Genomic DNA, 23,944 nt, shown 5'->3' on the forward strand with positions numbered 1-23,944 from the left:
TGGATTCTCTACCTACTATTAAGAGAATACAAAAAAAACTTAAGTAGACAAAAAGTTTTAAATTTACTTACACCAATTGGGTGACCTTGACCTCATAAGTTCAAGGTTATCATAACGTTTTATTATTTATTTACTTATTTATTAATACACAGTACAGAGCTTAAATCTAGACGGACCCCTGCTGCAATAAGAAAGGCTACAAATATAATGACCACCAAAAAATACTTTGGTACCCTAAATAAAAAAATCATGCTTACCAAAAAAAATTACTGAACACCAAAAAAATAAGGCCTAAAATTACAAAAGTACCACCGTTTTAATTACGACTGCACTTCAAATTGTATTCGAATACCAAATATATTGAATGATCACCAAAAATCATTAATGATCACCAAATCTTGAAGACCAAATGAATGCGATATTTTCACCTAAATAAACCACTATGATTACCAAAAAATGTATACATATTACCAAATAAAGTAAAATGATGCCAAAATTACTAGCCCCTCCCGCTCAACCCCCCGTACTCGCACCGCATAGCTACCTAACCTAACCTACTCTTCTAGTAGCATACTGAAATGCTACTAGAATAGTGGGTTAGGTTAGGTTTGAACTGCGACCCTTACAGAATAGAAATGCTACTAGAAAAGTGGGTTAGGTTAGGTTTGAACTGCGACCCTTACAGAAAAGAAATACTACTAGAAAAGTGGGTTAGGTTAGGTTTGAACTGCGACCCTTACAGAAAAGAAATGCTACTAGAAAAGTGGGTTAGGTCAGGTTTAAACTGCGACCCTTACAGAAACGAAATGCTACTAGAAAAGTGGGTTAGGTTAGGTTTGAACTGCGACCCATACAGAAACGAAATTCTACTAGAAAAGTGGGTTAGGTTAGGTTTGAACTGCGACCCATACAGAAACGAAATGCTTCTAGAAAAGTGGGTTAGGTTAGGTTTGAACTGCGACCCTTACAGAAACGAAATGCTACTAGAAAAGTGGGTTAGGTTAGGTTTGAACTGCAACCCATACAGAAACGAAATGCTACTAGAAAAGTGGGTTAGGTTAGAAAAAGATGACGAAGTGGATTAATTACTTTAATAGGATAACGATATATTAAATATTTGCACATTTTTAATTAAAATGTGGTTACAATTTTGGTGGTCATTTACTATTTTTGGGTTTACAATGATTATTTTGGAGTCATTTGCTTTAATAGGATAGCAAGATTTAAAAATTTGGTTAGAATTTTACATTAAAATGGAGTTCTAATTTTGGTGGTCATTTACTATTTTTGGGTTTACAATGATTATTTTGGTGTCATTTTATTTAATAGGATAGCAAGATGTAAAAATTTGGTTATCATTTCACATTAAAATGGGGTTTGAAATTTGGTAATCATTTCCAATTTTTGGGTTAATAATGATTAGTTTGGTGTCATTTCCTTTAATAGGATAGTAAAATGTAATAAAATTGGTAATCATTTCACATTAAAATGGTGTTATAATTTTGGTGATCGTTTATTATTTTAGGGTGGTAAAGTAGATTTTTTTGGTATTAAATTTTATTAAATCTGGTGATCAGTTAAATAGCAGCCAATAAGAAATAAAATTTAGTTTTTAATTTTGATATTTTGTTTATATGAATTGAAATTGAAACTCTGTAATGTAGAGGCCCAACGGAGCCGACTTGTCTCATTGATAAAGGCTTCTTTTAAATATGTAGATTAAAAAAGAATATTTGTGCTTTTTTTAACTTTTCCGTTCTTTATCAAAATCGCCTTAGTTTGACGCTACAACGGAATCAAAACGCACCCACTATAATATATAATCTATACAATAATATCTTATATTTTTTATAAATTAAAGTAGGTATCGTTACTGTAGCCGTTAAAAATAAATATTAAATAAATAAATAAATATTAGGGGACATCTTACACAGATCAAACCTAGCCCCAAACTAAGCAAAGCTTGTACTATGGGTACTAGGCGACGATATACATACTTGTATAGATAAATACATACTTATATACATAGAAAACAACCATGACTCAGGAACAAATATTAGTGTTCATCACACAAATAAATGCCCTTACTGGGATTCGAACCCAGGACCATCGGCTTAGCAGACAGGGTCACTATCCACTAGACCAGACCGGTCGTCAAAAAATATTAATGACTTTTTAATATTCAAAGAATATACTTATTCATTTTCGTTGCAACACTAACATAATAAGTAGGTATAGATGGTCTAGCAAATCTTGTCAGTAGAAAAAGGCGCGAAATTAAAATTTTCTATGGGACGATATCCTTTCGCGCCTATACTATAGGGTATACTACTACTAGTCAAATCAGTTTATTTTTTCGAACTGTCAAAACGATTTTGCTACTATGGAATTTATATGAAACACTAGCATGTGACGTCACAATCAAATTACCTACTCTTTATACTTTTATACAGGTTTTAAAATATAAATTTTGTCTAAAAAGAACTGCTGTCTACGTTTCTCTATTAATCTTCTAGTGTTTTATTTTATGCATGGTGTAAAATATATTTTTTTAATTACAGTCAAATACCGTATTGTACAGTCAGCAATACCAAAAAAAGTAAGACAATTAATGTTGCCAATGCAATAATTTGTTTGTAAAATAGTAAATACCTTTTGATAAATAATCACGCTGAGATAATTTATTTATTAGTAATTTTACTCCTACGATTTAAAAAAGTACTTTTATTTACTTATTTTTACATAAATACAAGACGCGCTAGTAAAAAGTGGCAACATTGTCTTACTTTTTTTGGTCTTGAATTACGTTTTGAAATATAGCACCTTTGAATACAAATACAAAATACAAATACAAATGCGTTTATTTCATTACTTTTTACATAAGTTCTTAGGTATAGTATAAGGGTTAGGTAGGTAATTAGTCCATCTTAGGTATACAAATTTCGATGCATTTCTATTAGTTCATCTCTGATTGAGAACCAATGTTAAAGAAATGTACCTACTGGCCAATGTCGATAAAAAACTGGACAAGTGCGAGTCGGTCTCGCCCGCCGAGGGTTCCGTACTTTTTAGTATTTGTTGTTATAGTGTTTGACGACCGGTCTGGCCTAGTGGGTAGTGACCCTGCCTATGAAGCCGATGGTCCCGGGTTCGAATCCCGGTAAGGGCATTTATTTGTGTGATGACACAGATATTTGTTCCTGAGTCATGGTTGTTTTCTATGTATATAAGTATTTATGTATTATATATATCGTTGTCTAAGTACCCACAACACAAGCCTTCATAGGCTTACCGTGGGGCTTAGTCAATTCGTGTAAAAAAAATGTCCTATAATATTAATATTAATATAAAAAAGAAATACATCATCTGTGAAAATTTCAACTGTCTAGCTATCACGGTTCATAAGATACAACCTGGTGAGAGACAGACTGACGGTGGACAGACGGACAGTGGAGTCTTAGTAATAGGGTCCCGTTTTAACCCTTTGGGTACGGAACCCTAAATAGTGACAGCATTGATAGAATTTATAAAAGCCGAAACGTGGTCTACATTCAAAATAGTCTGTGACCTCGACCCCATTACTTTAAATCTTCAAAATTCATCGCAGTATGTATGTAGTTCGAAGCGTCCAGACGTGGTATTCACATTATTCATATAAATTAATTACAATTAGAATCTGGGCTATAATCGCGAAAATCGAAGTTCGCAAATTGCGGGCATTTTTCTCTGTTAGGTACTCTAATCACGCCTTCATTGGAGTAAAAGAGAATGATTCCCCCAGGCTGTTCCGTTAGGCACTAGAGTCAGACCAAGAAAAGTCTGCAACGATTTTGATTGCCCACTCAGTTCAAGTGTCATTTTAAACGTCAAACTTCTATGAAATTATGACGTATAAATAACACTTGCACTGCGTGGACTATCAACATCGCTGCAGACTTGCCTGGGTCTAACTCTAGACACCCTATTGAAAACAACTGAAACTCGACCTTCTTGTATTTTCTCTATCCTCGTCCCAATTTTCTATATAAATAGATACTTTGTGTCTATAATCTTGTTTAATTGATCATCTGATCACAGGATGTGATCATCATAATGTTACATAATTGCAACTAGAGATGCCACGAATATTCGGCAACTATTCGGTATTCGGCCACTTTGCCGAATATTCGGTATTCGGCCGAATGTTGTCTACTATTCGGCCGAATACCGAATATCTGTTGCGCCTACCTAAAAAGAAAAATTACACAAAAAACTAGGCATATTTAATATTTAAAATGTATTCTTGGAAAGTAGTTAAATACGAAGGCACGTTTTTGAGCATTTGTTGATTACAAAATATTTTATTTTTATCATGGGTTTGATTTGATTGACTCTAACTACATTCATTAATTCTGTTCCACATATAATATATCTTAAGGGGCCCACTGATTAACAGTCCGCCGGACGGTATCGGCCTGTCAGTTGTTCGGAACTGTCAAAATTTTGTTCTAACTGACATGCCGATACCGTCCGGCGGACTGTTAATCAGTGGCCCCCTTTAGCAAAGGTTGTGCTCTGTTGGCGAACAGTTTTCATAATAATTGTGACTCAAAATGTTCGCATGTCATGCCGAATATTCGGTCGCCGAATATTTGGCATTCGGCCGAGAGAGGGGCCGAATATTCGGTATTCGGTATTCGGCCAAATTCACTATTCGGGGCATCTCTAATTGCAACACAACCGGACTTATCCCAATAAGGCCTAATTTCCCGTCTGAGTTGGAAGGTCAGATTGGCAGTCACTTTCGTAAAAACTAGGGATGTACCGACTAGTCGCCGACTAGTCGGGAAAGCCGACTATCCGGCCACATTTGTAGTCGGCGATTAGTCGGCGACTAGTCGGCAAAAATGGCCGATTAGTCGGCACTTTATTAGTGAAAGAAAAACAGAAAAAAAAAAAGAAATCAAGTCAATATTTACCGTATGTTTTATGTTTATTTTACTAAAATACCTATTCAGGGTGCATACGAAAACTTTTGTTCATATAATTGACCGTTTGATCGTTATCGTATGTTGGTGGGCTGGTGTTTTCCTCTACAGGTCGATCTCAACTGATTCTCGTGTAATTTCATGTGCAAGTTCTATAGTTATTTTTTTTTATTATTATTCAGTTTTTGTTTTTTTTTTAATGGTGGAGCCATGAGGAACTATTAATGTTATTGCAAAATTTAGAGACTTTAGTCAGGGCACGTTGCTCGTAAAGATGCTGACCACAGGGGATAGGTTCTTAACTGGCGACTACGTACGGGAAATAGAGCCTTGGAAATACCTCCTACAAGCTGTACTGACGGTCTGCTCAGGATCGCAAAATAAAAGAACTAAAGACAGAAATTAAACGAGGATTCTTGTGATAGGACGTCTTTGAACCTGTAGAGAACACCTGCTAGCCAAGCTAAATTATGATGAATAGCGCATCCAAAGGAGCAAAACTATTGTTTTTCACCTGAACTTATACAAAACTAATGATCTGGCCGACTAGCCGAGTAGTCGGCCGACTAATCGGCCATTCGAGCGCCGATTAGTCGGCTAGTCGGCTAGTCGGCCAAATCAATAGTCGGTACTTCACTAGTAAAAACTAGTGCCTATGCCAATGCATGGGATTAATTGCCAAGCGGACCCAGACAAATAATGAATTGCGACATTTGCAACTATTACGTATATATAATTCTATTTACCTATAAATAGAATTCATTTTAGTATAAGGTGGCCAGTTATTGAAACCTTAATACTAAAATTAATTTAGTATAAGGTGGCCAGTTATTGAAACCTTAATACTAAAATGAATTCTGTTTATAGAATAGAATTCTTTTTTAGTTTAGGGCGGCTAATAGTTAGAGTCAGACCGTGAAAAGTCTGCAGCGATTTTGATAGCCCACGCAGTGCAAGTGTCATTTTAAACGACAAACTTCTATGAAATTATGACGTATAAATAACACTTACACTGCGTGAGCTATCAAATCCGCTGCAGACTTTTCTTGGTGCGACTATACTAAAAGTGGCCAGTTATTGGCGAATTACCCTATAGCGCGTATTTTTAATAGGAAAGGGGACGACCGCTTCTCCACACCAACCATTCTCTAAGTGTGTTCCGCGGAACCCTAGGGTTCCGCGACACCCCTGCAGGGGTTCCGCAAGAATTTAGAACACTATGCTTTAGTTGCCTCGAAAAATTTTACTATGCAAAAAACACACTTCTAAAAACTATTGTGTTATTGTAGGGTTCCATCAAGTATTTTGCTTTCCAAAAGGGTTCCGTCAAAAAAAAAGATTGAGAACCGCTGCTCCACACAAACTGTCCCCATTTTCCTCTCTGGACATTGACATTATGGAAAATATAATAAAGAAATAAATTTTGCTTAATATCTTACAACCGATTTTGTAACAGCAAGTAACAGGTAACACATAATTCGCAAGTCCCCATTTTTAGGGTTCCGAACCTCAAAAGAAAAAAAACGCAACCCTTATAGGATCACTGGTGCGTCTGCCTGTCTGTCTGTCCGACCATTTCCCCCCCCCCCCCCCCTTTATCTCCGAAACTACTGTGTCTAAAATTTTGAAAAAAATACACAAAATAGTTCTTTACCTATAGATGACAGGAAAACCTATTAGAAATGCAGTCAAGCGTGAGTCGGACTTAATTACTTAGTTTTTGATCCGACCCCTACGGGTTGATTATTTTTAAGGCAGGGTCAAAGACCTATACGGACGCTCCTGGTATCTCGCTCGGTGGCACACCTCTGAACAGGGTGCAAAAGGTGAAGTATTTGGGTCACTGGGTCACGGAGGACTTAAAAGATAATTGTGACGTGGAGAGGGAGCGCAGGTCGCTGTCTGTCCGTTGTAATATGTTGGCTCGCAGGTTCGCAAGATGCTCACAGCCTGTGAAAATTACATTGTTCAAGGCATATTGCCAATCTTTTTATACATGCGGTCTGTGGGTCAACTTTACGCAGCGGGCATATAGCGACTTGCGAGTCCAATATAACAACGCGTTTAGGGTTCTGTTGGGGTTGCCGCGGCACTGTAGTGCGTCGGGCATGTTTGCGGAGGCGCGGACCGACGATTTTGCTGCCATAATGCGCAAGCGGTGCGCCTCCCTGCTAGCCCGAGTTCGCTGCAGCACCAACGGGCTCCTGAGCGCGTTCGCGGACCGCTGGGATTCCGCGCTGATGCGGAGATGGACACAGCTCCATGTATCGCGCTCCACGTAGGTAGGTTATAAGTTTTATTTGTTAAATTTTATTTATGTTGTTTTGCACTAACACTAAATTTAAGTAGTATAAACTTGTTACTAACATAATATGGGACTAGTCCTGAAATAAATATTATTCATTCATTCATTCATAAAGATATTTCTTTCACGTTCCACATAAAAAATACATTGTTAAAAATTGAGTAACGTACGGAACCCTTGGAACGCGAGTCCGACTCGCACTTGACCGGTTTATTTTGTAACAAAATATGTCGTTACTGTACCTACCTATTAACATTTATTTCAGCGTATTTTTGGTTTTCAGACATTAGGTACCCTACAGCTTCGCTGGGCCTGATATAAAAAAATAAACGAACATTAATCGTATACCTACAGTCTGACTAACCTTCTCCATTCTTCTCCAGGATTCCTCGGCAAGGTGCTCATGGAGAAGCTTCTCCGCTCGTGCCCTGGCGTGGAGAACATATATCTGCTGGTGCGGCAGAAACGGGGGAAGGACATCTACACGAGGATAGAAGAGATTTTCGACGATCCTGTAAGTTCTCCATTCTCCAGGCTTCCTTGTGGAGAAGCTTCTCCATTCTTCTCCAAGATCTCTAGGCTTCTATCGTCGCAAGTTTTGCACGGCCCGCCATTTTTTTTGTTCCGTGCTAATTTCCTGACTTTTCGCCCCTAATGTAAATATCATTCGATGGCGTGACGTGACGTACGCGTTTGCGTTAAGTGTCATTTTGTATGGGATTTTGAGTTTCCAAAACGTCTTGGCGCGCTGTTCAAAATCCCATACAAAAATAGATATAGCGCAAACCCGAACGAATTCGTACGTATGTGTGACAGGGAGGCAACACGTCGAACGTGGTTCGCGGTAGACACTCTGATTTGATCAGGCATTTTTAATCAGAAAGGGAGAAAATTGTCCCGTCTGGACGGGCCTTATCATCATCATCATTGGCCTTTACATCGTTTTCAGATGTTTATTACAGCTGCTGTGTATTCCGAGAGTCGCCTCTTTTCTTGTGACTGAACAAACCGATGCGGGCTCTGCACTGCTTCCCACAACGGTCACAAATAAATTTGGCGTTAGCTGGAGGTGCCGGCTGGACGGGCCTTAAAGCTACAAATTTCGTAAAGACGGCCTAAATGTAAACGCGCATTTGAGCGATTGCTCATTTGTTTTGAATGGGCCTGCAACACATTTCATATATTCTTGCAGCTCGAATGTCACAACTGTACGTGGTGGCCATACGAATGCAGTGAGAAGGCGCATTGCATTTATACTCAATCAATAGGTGTCTAATAGTGTGGAAAATTCGCGAACGTTCCGTGTCAATATACTTAAAATTTATTGACCGATGATGGTCTCCGTTTCAAGTTGGGCAAAAATGTTTTCGTATGTCCGGATGTTCTCCTCTACAGGCGTATTATGGATCGCTTTAGCCACGAGATAAAATAACTGTCACTTTTTAACTTCGCGGGATAGAAAGCGACGGACACCGTTTTATCACGCTGTCACGTAGACAAGAACGACCATCATATCCGTAGGTCGCAACTCTCAACCGATTATCGTGAAATTTTCTGAGCAGGTTCAATAATCAAATAGATTTTTAACCGTCAATTATTTTTTGGATTTTGTTCAAAATGGCGGAGCAATACATTTATTCAGTTTTAAGCTATGCCCGCGAGGTCTACAGCTCACAGAGCCACTACCACTAAGTAGTTATAAATTTATTAATCATCTTCCTCGCGTTATCCCGGCTTTTGGGAGCCTGGGGTCTGCTTGGCAACTAATCCCGAGAATTGGCGTAGGGCGTCTAGGCGCTACTTTTTACGAAAGCGACTGCAATCTGACCTTCCAACCCAGAGGGGAAACAAGCCCTTGTTGGGATTAGTCCGGTTTCCTCACGATGTTTTCTTTCACCGAAAAGCGACTGGCAAATATCAAATGATATTTCGTACATAAGTTCTGAAAAACTCATTGGTAGAGTCGGACCAAGAAAAGTCTGCAGCGGATTTGATAGCCCACGCAGTGCAAATGTTATTTACACTTCATAATTTCATAGAAGTTTGACGTTTTAAATAACACTTGCACTGCGTGGGCTATCAAATCCGCTGCAGACTTTTCTTGGTCCGACTTTACGAGCCGGGGTTTGAACCCGCGACCTCCAGATTGAAAGTCGCACGCTCTTATCGCTAGGCCACTTAGTGCTTTACATTAATCAGAATTGTAATTGTAACCACAAGAAAACCTAGATTTGGAAAATGTCAGCCTGTCTATTTCTATAACCTTGAGGCCCTTTAATCTGAGGTGAGGTTTACCACAATTAACTATCATCATGGTAAATCGTGTTTCAGAGTAGGTACCTTCAAAACTTTGTCCGTCCGTCTGTCTGTCTGTCACATTGCTAAATATCTTGAGAACTAGGTACTTAAGCTATCGATTTGAAATTTGGAATAGTCGTGAACAACGCTAACCTAGACACATTGAAAGTATTATTTAATATTGAGCCTAGCGAGGCAGTAGGGTACCTATTAATGTTAGAAAACCAAAAATAAAATAAATAAACAATAGGGTATTGGACTACTAGTCAAATCAGTTGCTTTTTTCGAACTGTCAAAACGATTTTGCTACTATGGAATTTATATGAAACACTAGCACGTGACGTCACAATCAAATTACCTACTCTTTATAGTTTAATAAGGGTTTAAAAATAGAAATTGTGTCTTAATATAACTGTTATCTACGTTTTTCTATTAATCTTCTGGTGCTTTATTTCATGCATGGTGAAAATAATTTATTTTCAATACAGTATCCTATTGGACAAATTTACCTTGTGACATTTAAAAGCGACTTGAACAACATCAATATTATTATACTTTAATATGCATCTTTGCATCACTGGCATTGAACCATATTTGTTTACTGCACTCCAACAGAGTAAATATGTGTCAATTTGACCTTAGGGCCCTTGACGACGTTGACACAAGACACAAAGTGTTTTCTTTGACATGCTCTTGTCATGTTTAAGGTTGAGTGTCAGTAAATATGTCAAGGTAATGTGGGTTTTCCTTCTAGGTAAAAGGTACAGTCAACCAAACTGATACCATTGACGTTTGCGACCGCACGGGCTGATTTGTTCGGACAATTCAATCAGATTGGCATAAAATTGTCCCCGTCTGACATTGAACCTGTTTACAGTAATACAGGATTTCCAATAAGCAAATGCATACATATACATTCGTGCCCCGAGTTAGCATTAGTTATAAACATCGATAACTCAGAAGCAAAATATTGAAGCGTTAGATGGAGCGATGACCTTCGCAAGGCGGCTGGCAAGAGCTGGATCAGAGTTGCCGCAAATCGTGCTCAATGGCGTGCAATAGGAGAGGCCTATGTCCAGCAGTGGACGAGAGTAGGCTGATGATGATGATGATGAAATATTGAAGAATTTTCTTGTTCCCAGGTATTTGACAGGCTTAAACAAGATGTACCGAAGTTCCGACACAAAGTGGTGGTGATACCCGGAGACTGCGAGGCGGTGGGGCTCGGATTATCGCTCTCTGACAGACAAATACTTACGGAGAAGGTAAGATTTTTGCTTAAAGCACACAACAAATTGTGTTTTTTTGAGTTGACATTTTATTGCAAAATTAATGTGGGTTGACACGTTTTTGCTAAACACCATCCAGGATGCTGATACGCAAAAATGTGTCAACCCACATTCATATTGCAATATTAAGATGTCAACTCAAAAAATTACGCTTACTCACATTGTTATTTGTCAATAGTACATACAAAATAGCCAGGGGGCTATTCATAAATTACGTCATTTCAAATTAGGGGGGGGGGGGATCTGGACATCGGATGATGGTAGCATGACGTAGGAGGAAACGGGGTCATTCGAAGCATGATTTTAGGGGGGGGGTCAAAAATCGTCAAAAATCGATGACGTAATTTATTGACAGCCCCCTGAGGGAGACTCGCAGGCCCCTGTTGCCGACCGCTGCTCTACACGAATCGTTTTCCCTCATTTTTCCCTATTTGGCAGTGTTTGGTCTTCATTTGGTGAGCTATCAGCCTATCAATTAGAAGAATGGCATCAATCTACGGAATTATGACGTTTAAATAACACTAGCACAGTCTAGGCCAGTGGTGGGCAAACTTTTTCATGGGGGGCCAGAAAGTTTAGGAAATTTAAGTGGAGGGCCAGAATTGTAGCCAAAATGTATTTTGATTTGCGATAGTCGTGGGCCAATGCCATATACTAAACATATACTAATTATTTCATAGGACCGGCGGCGGGCCGGATAAAATCCATTCGCGGGCCGGAGATGGCCCGCGGGCCGTACTTTGCTCACCACTGGTCTAGGCTATCAAAATCGCTGCCAACTTAGCTTGGTTTACCCTACTTACCCTTTCAGGTAAACGTGGTGTTCCATTCGGCGGCCACGGTGAAGTTCGACGAGCACCTCCGAGCGGCGCTCGCCACGAATGTTCGCGCGCCGCTACATCTGCTGAGGCTCGCGAGAGACATGAAGGACTTGAGCGTGAGTATATAATATGAAGCCACGGTGAAGTTGCGAGCACCTCCGAGCGCCGCTCGCCACGAATGTTCGCGCGCCGCTACACCTGCTGAGGCTCGCGATAGACATGAAGGACTTGAGCGTGAGTATATTATATGAAGCCACGGTGAAGTTGCGAGCACCTCCGAGCGGCGCTCGCCACGAATGTTCGCGCGCCGCTACATCTGCTGAGGCTCGCGAGAGACATGAAGGACTTGAGCGTGAGTATATTATATGAAGCCACGGTGAAGTTGCGAGCACCTCCGAGCGGCGCTCGCCACGAATGTTCGCGCGCCGCTACATCTGCTGAGGCTCGCGAGAGACATGAAGGACTTGAGCGTGAGTATATTATATGAAGCCACGGTGAAGTTGCGAGCACCTCCGAGCGGCGCTCGCCACGAATGTTCGCGCGCCGCTACATCTGCTGAGGCTCGCGAGAGACATGAAGGACTTGAGCGTGAGTATATTATATGAAGCCACGGTGAAGTTGCGAGCACCTCCGAGCGGCGCTCGCCACGAATGTTCGCGCGCCGCTACATCTGCTGAGGCTCGCGAGAGACATGAAGGACTTGAGCGTGAGTATATTATATGAAGCCACGGTGAAGTTGCGAGCACCTCCGAGCGGCGCTCGCCACGAATGTTCGCGCGCCGCTACATCTGCTGAGGCTCGCGAGAGACATGAAGGACTTGAGCGTGAGTTTACCTATGGCTTAATTTTCTTTATAAATTAATCGATGACATAAGTCATACGGTCCACAGAATACAATACAAATTATACTCTTAAAGAGGCTTCTAGACGGGCCACAAATTCGCGAAAATGTGTGGCTGCAACAGTGTGGCCCGCAGAATCAGCCAGCATTTCCAGCTAGACTAGCAATATTTTTAGTATGGCCCGGATATATTGCCACATATTTTGAGTGTGGTTACTCATGTTTACGCTCCCGGCCATATTGCCAAAAGAATCGCTTCGCATTCGAAAATACCTGCAATATTTCTCGGCCATTCTATTGCTGTTTCGCGTTACGGCATAAGTGCATCCCTTTCTAATGTTACGTGAAGTTTGCCGCGGTTTGAGTAGATACAGATTGGTGCTATGTTCATTCGTGTTGTTGTCAATGAGCAATACATGTTGCAGAAATGTTGTCGAGATATATACATATTTCTCGGCCTTATGCAACAGTGAAAATGACCGGGCCCGCCTAAACGGTTTTGTATAGCCGGTATATGGTCGGCAATCTTGTGGCCACATATTGCAGTAAAAGTATTGCCCGTCTACAGGGGCCTTTAGATATTGCACACCTCAGGAAACACAATGTAACAGCAACTCAAGAAAAGGCTACCTAAACAACAGTCTTTTCGCTAAAAAGCGATCTCTTCCAGACAACCTATATAGGTATACAATAAATGAATAATCAATAGCACTATATAACTGTAATTCTTCATAATTTCCAGGTCTTCATGCACGTTTCAACAGCATACTCCAACTCCCACCTGGAAGCGGTTCAGGAGAGGTTCTACCCTTGCGCAGCCAGCTGCGACCATCTGGAGACGGTGATAGACAAACTGACAGATGACCAGATCAACCAGATGCTACCCACGTAAGTCCTCTCCTCCTCCCTCCTCCTCCTCTTTATCAATTCCCACCTGGAAGCGGTTCAGGAGAGGTTCTACCCTTGCGCAGCCAGCTGCGACCATCTGGAGACGGTGATAGACAAACTGACAGATGAACAGATCAACCAGATGCTACCCAAGTAAGTCCTCTCCTCCTCCCTCCTCCTCCTCTTTATCAATTCCTACCTGGAAGCGGTTCAGGAGAGGTTCTACCCTTGCGCAGCCAGCTGTGACCTGGAGACGGTGATATACAAACTGACAGATGAACAGATCAACCAGATGCTACCCACGTAAGTACATTCTCATTACCAACCGCCACCTGGAATGGTTCTACCGCTGTGTAGCCAGCTGCGACCTGGAGACGGTGATAGACAAACTCACCGATGAACAGATCAACCAGATGCTACCCACGTAAGTCCTCTCCTCCTCCCTCGTCCTCTTTATCAACTCCCACCTGATAGCGGTTCAAGAGAGGTTCTACCCCTGCGCAGCCAGCTGCGATTACCTGGAGACGGTGATAGACAAACTGACAGATGAACAGATCAACCAGATGCTACCCAAGTAAGTCCTCTCCTGCTCCCTCCTCCTCCTCTTTATCAATTCTCACCTGGAAGCGGTTCAGAAGAGGTTCTACCCTTGCGCAGCCAGCTGTGACCTGGAGACGGTGATATACAAACTGACAGATGAACAGATCAACCAGATGCTACCCACGTAAGTACATTCTCTTTACCAACTGCCACCTGGAATGGTTCTACCGCTGTATAGCCAGCTGCGACCTGGAGACGGTGATAGACAAACTCACCGATGAACAGATCAACAAGATGCTACCCACGTAAGTCCTCTCCTCCTCCCTCGTCCTCTTTATCAACTCCCACCTGATAGCGGTTCAAGAGAGGTTCTACCCCTGCGCAGCCAGCTGCGATCACCTGGAGACGGTGATAGACAAACTGACAGATGAGCAGATCAACCAGATGCTACCCACGTAAGTCCTCTCCTCCTCCCTCCTCCTCTTTATCAACTCCCACCTGATAGCGGTTCAGGAGAGGTTCTACCCCTGCGCAGCCAGCTTCGACCTGGAGACGGTGATAGACAAACTGACAGATGAACAGATCAACCAGATGCTGCCCACGTAAGTACCTCCTCTTTAGTAGTCGCTTAAGCAGTGGTTCCCTTTCGTCTTAACAATGTTTATTAACATATTCTCATAACATTCCAGCATCCTAGGTCCGTGGCCGAATACCTACACATTCACCAAAGCACTAGCAGAGAAGGAGTTGAGGAAAAACGCTGGAGATCTTCCTCTCGGAATCTTCAGGCCTGCGATAGGTGAGTAACAGGGTTATACATGGTGTAACAAAAATAAATTTGAAGCGATTTTTTTTCTATGGTGTTGGTCGTCTAGGACCCACCATGCTAAGACCAAACATTTTTTGCGTAATATTAACGTTCTTCAACATTTTCTTAATCAGAACACGATACCGAATATGCCCTTATACGGATCCCCATTTTTGTTACCTTGTAGAATGATTAATTTTATGCCTATGCTATTTTGTTGGAATAAAGTGTGATCCTTTTCTTATGGGTAGGGATGTAAAAAGGTATTGAAATTGCCGTAAAATGTGCCTACTGTATTTTTCTCCCCACTGGGTAATAGTGCTCCAACCGCTTTATATAAGAAAGCTATAGTATATATCACAACCTTATTTATATGTTAGGACATGTTAATAGTAAAGTGTCATTCTAATGGAACTTGCTAACTATGTAAACAAAAGTCACTAGTAAATTTATCATTCTTTAACAGTTTCAATATGGCGGTTTGTTTACATAGTTAGCAAGTTCCATAGAATGACATTTTAAAGTGATGGTCTATTAAATCGTCATATATATTCAATATACCTACCACGGTATAATAATTAAAAAATATATTCAATTACGAATTTTGGAGCAAAGTTAGGCATATTTTACCGTTCAATCTACTGTATATTTATCATTACCTTCCTCGCTTTGTCCAGGCTTTTTGCCACGGCTCATGGCCCGGGGTCCGCTTGGCAATTAATCCCCAGAATTGGCGTAGGCAATAGTATCGCTTTGCTACAATGTAATATCAACCTTCGGGCAGTCTGATAAGCTTTACAATGGCGCTTTGTACATAAAAGGCGTGGTGTTTAAAGGGTTAAGTAAGATAGCAGTCATTTTCGTAAAAAAAACGAATGAGCCAATTCTTGGGATTTGGTTGCCTATCAGACTCCAGGTTTCCTAAGTGAGTTGTGGCAACGCTACGATGATGAGCGATATGAGGTAGCTAAAAGTACATCCGTTCCACACCAATTTTGGTGGCTATTAGCCATAGGCCGCGCGTGGCGCTGTCGCCACCTAGCGGCCATATCTGTCCTGATCGTAACAGACGGGTTTTGTTAGAGAGTGAGTCTTCTGTACTTACTGTACTATTATTTATTCTGTGCTACTAGTCAAATCAGTTTCTTTTTTCGAACTGTCAAAACGATTTTGCTACTATGGAATTTATATGAAACACTAGCATGTGACGTCACAATCAAATTACCTACTCTTTATAGTTTTATACGGGGTTTAAAATAAAAATTGTGTTTAAAAATAACTGCTGTCTACGTTTCTCTATTATTCTTCTGGTGCCTTATTTCAAAAGTGTAAAATAATTTATTTTAAATACAGTGAAATACCCTATTTAGACCATATATTTATATTTTACAGTAACATCAACTGCGAAAGAGCCGCTAGTATGTTGGCTGGACAACATGTACGGGCCCACGGGAGTCGCCATCGGCACTGGTGAGTATCAGATCACTACTTTTTAGGGTTCCGTACCTAAAAGGTAAAAACGGAACCCTATTAAGGATGACTCACGTTAGACCGGGCCGGAGCTTCCGGCGCTTACTTTTCTATGACATGACAGGTGATCACGTGACGCTTTCCATAGAAAACGATGCGCCGGAAGCTCCGGGTCGGACACGGTCCGGTCTAACGTGAGTCATCCTTTACTAAGACTTCCACTGTCCGTCTGTCTCTCTGTCACCAGGCTTTATATCATGAACCGTGATAACTAGACAGTTGAAATTTTCACAGATGATGTATTTCTGTTGCCCTGTAACAACAAATACTAAAAACAAAATAAAATAAATATTTAAGTGGGGCGGAATATAACAAACGTGATTTTTTTGCCGTTTTCTGCGTAAAAGTACGGAACCCTTCCCGGAGCTTCGTTTTCTATGGAAAGCACAACGTATCACCGATCAGCCGTCATAGAACATGTCGTGTCGGACGCCTAGGCCCGGGCCCGGCCCGGTCTAGCGTGAGTCATCCTTAAGGCCCCATCAATCTTGTTTCAGTAACGGGTATCCTCCGAACCCTGCAATGCGACGAGAAAGTCACAGCGGACATCGTGCCGGTGGACATGACGGTCAACAGCCTGATGGTGGCCGCTGCTAACGTACACAAAACTTACAAAAGGTATCTATGAATACGGTATTTGACCGTATTTAAAATAAATTATTTTACACTATGCATACAATAAAGCATCAGACGATTCATAGAGAAACGTAGACAGCAGTTATTTTTAGATAAAATTTCTATTTTAAAACCCGTATAAAACTATAAAGAGTAGGTTATTTGATTGTGACGTCACATGCTAGTGTTTCATATAAATTCCATAGTAGCAAAATCGTTTTGACAGTTCGAAAAAAGAAACTGATTTGACTAAATACCCTATTTAAACTTGTGAGTCATAGGTACTAACCTAAGCCCACAAAATGAGGGCAGCATCAGTGGTGTACTTAGCAAATAGAGTACCTAATATTTTTTTTTAATAAATTAATAATTCATTCATTCTTGTCCAGGTCACCGCCCCCTGAGCCCCCAATCTTCAACTATGTCAGCTCCGTGGAGAACCGGATCACTTGGGGCGAGTTCATGACGCACAACCTCAAGCATATAGACAAGAACCCCTTCTCAAATGCTGTGTGGTAAGACGATAACATCATTTATAACATAAAAATAAAAACTCCGCGTAGAGAACGTACATGAGGCGAGTTCATGACGCATGACCTCAAGCATATCGACAAGAACCCCTTCTCCAATGCCGTGTGGTAAAAATAACATCAATTATGACATAAAACTGAAAACTCCGTGGAGAACTGAACGGTGGGTGAGACTGAGATGATGACGTTGGTGTATCTGGTTGCTGCTGTTAGGGCTGAACCCCTGGAGCCTGGCTCCCGCGGGCCGGACGCTTTGGGTGTCGGCGGGCCGGGGTTTGGAGACCCTGCTCTAGACTGTTAGAATAGAAATCCATAATTATTAATGTTAATTTCCAGGTACGTGTCGCTGATGCTGCACAGGTCCGCGTTAATGAACCAGCTGTACATAATCTTCTTGCATCTGCTGCCAGCAGTGCTGGTCGACGCGTTGGCTGTGTGTCTGGGAAGGCAACCAAAGTAAGTCACTACTATGAAATGAAATGAATGAAATGAAATGAAAACATTTATTTTCAGGCAACTATTGGCCCATAGATAAATACCTTAAAACTAGCATACATATTATTACAAAATATATCTTAAAACTAAAAACACAATTATGGCTGCGATGCAGTTCGCAACCCCGCAGTGTCAGGGAGCCGGCCGCGGAACCGCCGGAACTTGACACCCTTCGGCCAAAACTCCTCCTTGGTGAAGGTCGCTAGATGTTCAGTCGGAACGCTCAGCACAAAAGAATTAAAATTCACACTGTGTCGAGATTCCAACTTCACGACCCTCAGGATGAATCCGGACTTGGCTCGTACATACTTCACGATCTCCTCGACCTTCGTAAGGTAGTGTAATCGGGACACATACAGCAGCGTCGTCGGTGTTGCAGGACGCAGCAAATGGTTAGGTCCAGTCGGTGCGGTACCGCACTGATTCGGACGAGCTGACTTCTTTCTCCTCTCCACCTTTTTGAAGCCATCTCTGTCGCATCCCGACTCTTTTAGAGTCAGCTGTGACCGATCCTTGTGAACAGGTTCACGAAGGCTCTGCACCCCTTTCTTCGGCCGCTGCTTAGACTTGGACACAGCAGGCGGCTTAGCGGCAGTGGCAGCGTAGGAACGTTGTGGGGTCAACATACTCTCGCGTGACGTGCGCGTCTCCGGTGACGTAGACGGGCGGGCGGCGGGGCGCGGGTCGGCGGTCGCCTGCTCAGCAATCGCCGACGCATCCAAATTCGCGGACTTGAAACCGCCGATGGACGCATTCCGCGCAACGTGACACACGGCTATGCTAGAGTTATCTGACCTACATTCCGAACTAGCACTTCGTATTAACGCTAATTCAGAACGTAGTTCACTGATGGTATTATTCGATACCTCCAACTTAGCCTGCATTTCAGCCAGACTGTCCTTCAGGAAAATGATATCCTTTAGCAGCCTGGAAACGTCAACATGGTCCAACGAGACGACAGGTAGCCGATGTAGGTCCTTCGCCACGAAAGAGGGCATGTTTGATGAATCGGTCCCCTTGAACACCGAGATGATGTCCCGTAGACTCTTCACGCCTCCATCTCTTCGTCGTGATGGCATTTCGTCGGCTTTGCCGAGCGTCTGGTAGAGCAGCGCCTTGCCACTACATATGTCCTCCTCCTGGAAGCTGGACTTGCAGATCTGCACGATGCTGGTCTCATCCAAAGTCACGGTGGCATTTTGAATAAATGCCAACAACTCGTTGACTACGACTTGTGATGAAGTCATAGCGGGTAAGCAGGCAGCGGCTATTGCCGCGCGGTTCGCGAATTTTAAAATTCGTGCAGTGCACTACGGCACGACCGCTTCCGGCCGCGCATTGCAACGCACTGCGTAGGTACCTACCTATACTCTATACTATATATATATAGTAGGGTAACCCTATACTAGTAGGTATACAGGGTGTAATCGTTAAGTGTAGCCAGGCGATAATTCCGTAAATATAACAGATATCAGAAAACTTCAAATTGATATCGAAAGTGCGTTACCCAATGAGTAAAATTACATTAATAACTTTTTTTAAATAAAAGCAGAAATATTCCAAACATTAATTTCAAACCCTCCCATACATTTATATCCCATAAATAAATATTAGATTTATTATTCCATAAACGGTAGTTTTATTATTTTATTACAGTTTATTATCGCAAATAATGAATCTCGAGCAGTTTTATCTCTTACGAAACCGACGTTCTTTTAGCGGTGAGTCATCGTACTAAGTACTAAATGTATTGGAGGGTTTGAAGTTAATGTTCGGGATATTTCTGCTTTTATTTAAAAAAGTGATTAATGTAATTTTAACTCATTGGGTAACGCACTTTCGATATCAATTTGAAGTTTTCTGATATCTGTTATATTTACGGAATTATCGCCTGGCTACACTTAACGATTACACCCTGTATACCTACTAGTATAGGGTTATCCTATACTTTGTATCTTTAGGTATTTAAATCGAAGTAAACAAATAAGTTGTACATTTTCGGGTAGTTATAACATTTACTGGTTAACCAACCAAATACAAAACCGCTTGGATCTGTCACTGAACGACACTGACAGTAACCTACTTTATTTGATCATGTAATGTTTTCATCTACCCTCAACTGGCATAAGGAGCCATTTGAGGGTAGATTTTGTTTAGTTTTATTTAAATACCTAAAGATACAAACTATATGTTGGCTGTGGGTCTGGGAAGGAAACCAAAGTGAGTCACTAAAATATCGCATTTATACTATACTTTTATGTTTTTTCCATGGAGTAATATCAAAGACATATGTAACTTCGTATAAGACGAATAAAGTCTAAGGAAAAAACGTGCCTCGGAATTCAAGTAAAAGTCATTCTCGAATAGATGCCGCACACACCTTTAGCCTATCCTCGGCTAGATGGCGCGACGACACCGTTTCATATTTAACAACTTTAACACATAGATATCAGTGAATGAACATGGATCAAAATGATATAAAAATAATAAAATCATTTATCCATATATATACATTTTTTGATAACTTTATACGTTTTCATTTTGAGTTTTAGTCGTGTGTCGATAGATGGCAGTAAATTTACAGTGACTACAAAATTTACAATGACAGGACCCCTCTATACTATCTATTCTTTCTGGTAATATACTATATACTATACTATATATATATATATATATATATATATATATATATATATATATATATATATATACCTAAGTAAAGAAAGAATGGTAACTCCATACATCAGTTTTCTTACCAAAGAGTTATTTCGTAGTCGACATAACGTCAAGTAGCGGAATTATCAGTTCTGCTACTTGACAATAGATGTAGCATCGACCGGAAAGTCTAATGCTCAACAAAATAAGACTTTCCGGTCGGTGCTACATCTATTGTCAAGTAGCAGAACTGATAATTCCGCTACTCGATGCTAGATGTCGACTATGAAAATAATAGTCTTTTTGGTACCAAAACTGATGTAGGTATGGAGTGAGCATTCTTGTCTTACTATATTTCTCTATGATATTAGCTGAATAATAATTACATGAGAAAGATAAAAGTACGGAACCCTCGGTGTGCGAGATAAACGAACTTATTTTTCTTCCAGAATGTTGAAGGTGTACCGCAAGATCCACAAGTTCTCTTCTGTTCTCTCCTACTTCTGCACGCGGGAGATACATTTCTGCAACCGGAATATAAGGAATATGTGGGACAGCACGCCAGACGACGATAAACAGGTATAGACATGTCTTCCATTGATTACGTCCAGGCCGCGTAGCCAAGACGCCAATCGCTTACGCTTCGTAGCGATCGAAACGCAACTGTCACTGTTACACTAATATGGAAGAGTGATAGAGAGACATGATGCTTTTCGTTTTCGAAGCGATAGCGATTGTAACCTTGGCTAGGCCGGCTGGGCCGTCTTTAACTATTTATGCTGGGGCCCCGGGGCACATAAGAATTAGGGGCCCTTTTGGAAAGTAAAGAAAGCTAATTAAACTAACATTTTTCTACTATGATCTTCTATTTATTATGAGTAATCAAATATACTGTTACTGTCTGTCCTTCGGGGCCCCCTGAGGATGGGGGCGCTGGGCACGGGCCCCGTGTGCCCTTATGGTAAAGACGGTACTGATTACGTCACACGTTTATTAAGGGGAGGGAGGGCTCAAGAAATGTGACATCTTGTTACAAGGGGAGGGGGTGTCACAAACTTTCATCTGTGACCGAATATAGTTAGAGTTAGACCAAGAAAAGTCTGCAGCGATTTTGATAGCCCACGCAGTGCAGGCAAGGCTCGGAACCGGTTTTTTTTTCATACAAAAAATACCGGTATTATTTCAGTCTTTTTCGTTCTTTGGTTTATTATTTCATTTTTAATGGGACAATCTAATAATACTAAATTGCTACCTAAATACATGATTCAGTCCTACGTAAAGAGCATAAAATAATTAAAAATATTGGGCTATTTCGGGTTTTTCAAATAAATTGGTTGCGAGCCTTGAGTGCAAGTTTTATTTTAAACGTGAAACTTCTATGAACATATGACGTATAAATAACACTTGCTCTGCATGGGCTATCAAAATCGCTGCAGACTTTTCTTGGTCTAACTCTATGATTTTTTGTTCGCTGTACTTACATAGATAGTTTTTGAGTAATTGCAATGACACCCGTTTTCGTTCATGTAATTTTTATAGCTAATCGGTTTTGTGTTATAAAATGTTTAATATTGTTGTTATCAAAAATATTTTGTATTAAAATACCTAAATGATAACTAATTCGAATTGCCAATTTCTTTAAAAACAATATTGCCAAATATGTGACGTCACACCAGGGGGGGGATTTGCCAAATGTGACAACGAGGAGGGGGGGTTACACATTTTTTTTAAATCCTTGCAACTTAAGCTTCTATTTTTCAATTTTGTATTAATCTTTCGCTTGCTCGGATATCAATATTAGCACGAGCGGTTAAACAACTACTTTGCCCCCTTGTAAAACAATAGTAGTTTGTGTTACAAGGGATCAAAATGATATACTTCCGTCAAGGGCGTACATTGAATCCTGAATGAAGCGATGGATTCTAAAGTAGAATAAAGTAGAGGGATACAAGTGTCGCCCAAGACGAACTAATTTTGATACCGTGTGACATATTACCTATACTGCTTTTCACATCAACTATGAGGAAATTGTTATGTTCCAAAATATGTATTATTTGACCAAAAAAAATAGTATGAAAGAAAGAAAAAGTCGTGTCCTAGAACAGAAAAGTACAACTTCGATCCCTCCTAGCAGGGAAGGAAAGTGCCACTTTGATCCCTCCTAGCGGGGAAGAAAAAGCCCTTATCGAATAGGTGATGTGAAAATAACGATCATTTGATCTTTCCAGATATTCCCGTTCAGTATGTCCGAAGTGAGCTGGGAGCTGTATTTCCAGCAGTACCTCATCGGAATCAGGCGATACATGTTCAAGGAGAGCGACGACACGCTGCCGCAAGCGAGGATCAAGTGGAGAAGGTATTTTTTAATCAGTTTGAGAGTCCATCAACGTGCACACTAGCGCCACAGCTAAATAATCGTGATTATTTAAATTTAACGAAAGATATTTAAAAAAAGGGGGCCACTACGTTCTGTACTGTATTTTGTATTTAGGTAAGTATCTTTTGAATACATCAGACTAGATTTTATGTTGCTGGATTCGTCGATCTATGCGTCCAAAGTTAAAACGGCCGTTTTTGTTTTGAGTTCATTGAAAAATTCAAAACGTTCGCATGTCATGCCGAATATTCGGCGCTTCGGCCGAGAGATAGACCGAATATTCGGTATTCGGCCAAAACCACTATTCGGGGCATCTCTAATTTTTCTTTCTAAGTAGGAACCAGGGTGCAACGGATATTCGGTATTGGGCCGAATAGTAGGCAACATTAGGCCGAATACCGATTATTCGGCCACTATGCCGAATCGCATCTCTAATTGTAATACTGTTTTTTTTTTTGTTTCAGACTTTACTACCTACACCAGTTAGTAAGGCTAATCTTCTCCGCTTTAGCCCTATACGCTCTATGGTCCATATTAACTACACTATTTTAGAACCAAAGAGTTATTGCTTTTCAAATTAAGGACGCTAAGCCCCCATTCGCACGGGAGATTTTTCAACGCTCGTTAAAAAAGCGCTTGAATCTGTCTGCACTCTAAATTCGATTTAACGACCAAGGGTTAAAGTCGAAAATCCAACAACGTTTGATAAAAAGCGCCACCGCTGTCGTCTGAATACATACATGGTTATCCATTTGTGTCATTCAAACGCTTTTTTAACGCGCGTTGAAAAAGCTGCCGTGCGAACGGGGCCTTAAGCTCGGTTTTCCTAGGATAGCGGTCGTCTCCATACTAAATAATACGGCTAAATATGGATGTCGTAGTATTTGTATGGAGACGGCCGCTATATAACGGCACCGCTATCCTAGGAAACCATAGCATGGGCCACTAGGGACTAGCGTCTTTTGAGCGTAGGCGTTTAGTGAGC

At 41.0% G+C, this 23,944-nt stretch overlaps 1 protein-coding gene across 2 annotated transcripts in view; it reads left to right on the forward strand.

The window, feature by feature from the left end:
• LOC134803719 (fatty acyl-CoA reductase wat-like) overlaps window positions 1–23,543 on the forward strand; it is a 41,027-nt gene extending 17,484 nt beyond the window's left edge. For both annotated transcript variants that reach the window (XM_063776527.1, XM_063776528.1), the window contains exons 3-14: window positions 7,656–7,786; window positions 10,713–10,835; window positions 11,671–11,796; window positions 13,264–13,409; window positions 14,639–14,748; window positions 16,150–16,227; window positions 16,785–16,905; window positions 17,292–17,417; window positions 17,769–17,888; window positions 21,032–21,161; window positions 22,811–22,938; window positions 23,424–23,543. In XM_063776527.1, coding sequence (XP_063632597.1) covers window positions 7,656–7,786; window positions 10,713–10,835; window positions 11,671–11,796; window positions 13,264–13,409; window positions 14,639–14,748; window positions 16,150–16,227; window positions 16,785–16,905; window positions 17,292–17,417; window positions 17,769–17,888; window positions 21,032–21,161; window positions 22,811–22,938; window positions 23,424–23,511 — 1,427 coding nt within the window. In that variant the 3' untranslated portion in view covers window positions 23,512–23,543. The remainder of the gene's footprint in view (window positions 1–7,655; window positions 7,787–10,712; window positions 10,836–11,670; window positions 11,797–13,263; window positions 13,410–14,638; window positions 14,749–16,149; window positions 16,228–16,784; window positions 16,906–17,291; window positions 17,418–17,768; window positions 17,889–21,031; window positions 21,162–22,810; window positions 22,939–23,423) is intronic.
• Window positions 23,544–23,944: the final 401 nt, after the last annotated feature.

The sequence above is a fragment of the Cydia splendana genome, chromosome 27 (genome assembly GCF_910591565.1).
Source record: "Cydia splendana chromosome 27, ilCydSple1.2, whole genome shotgun sequence".
NCBI classification, from domain to species: Eukaryota; Metazoa; Arthropoda; class Insecta; order Lepidoptera; family Tortricidae; genus Cydia; species Cydia splendana.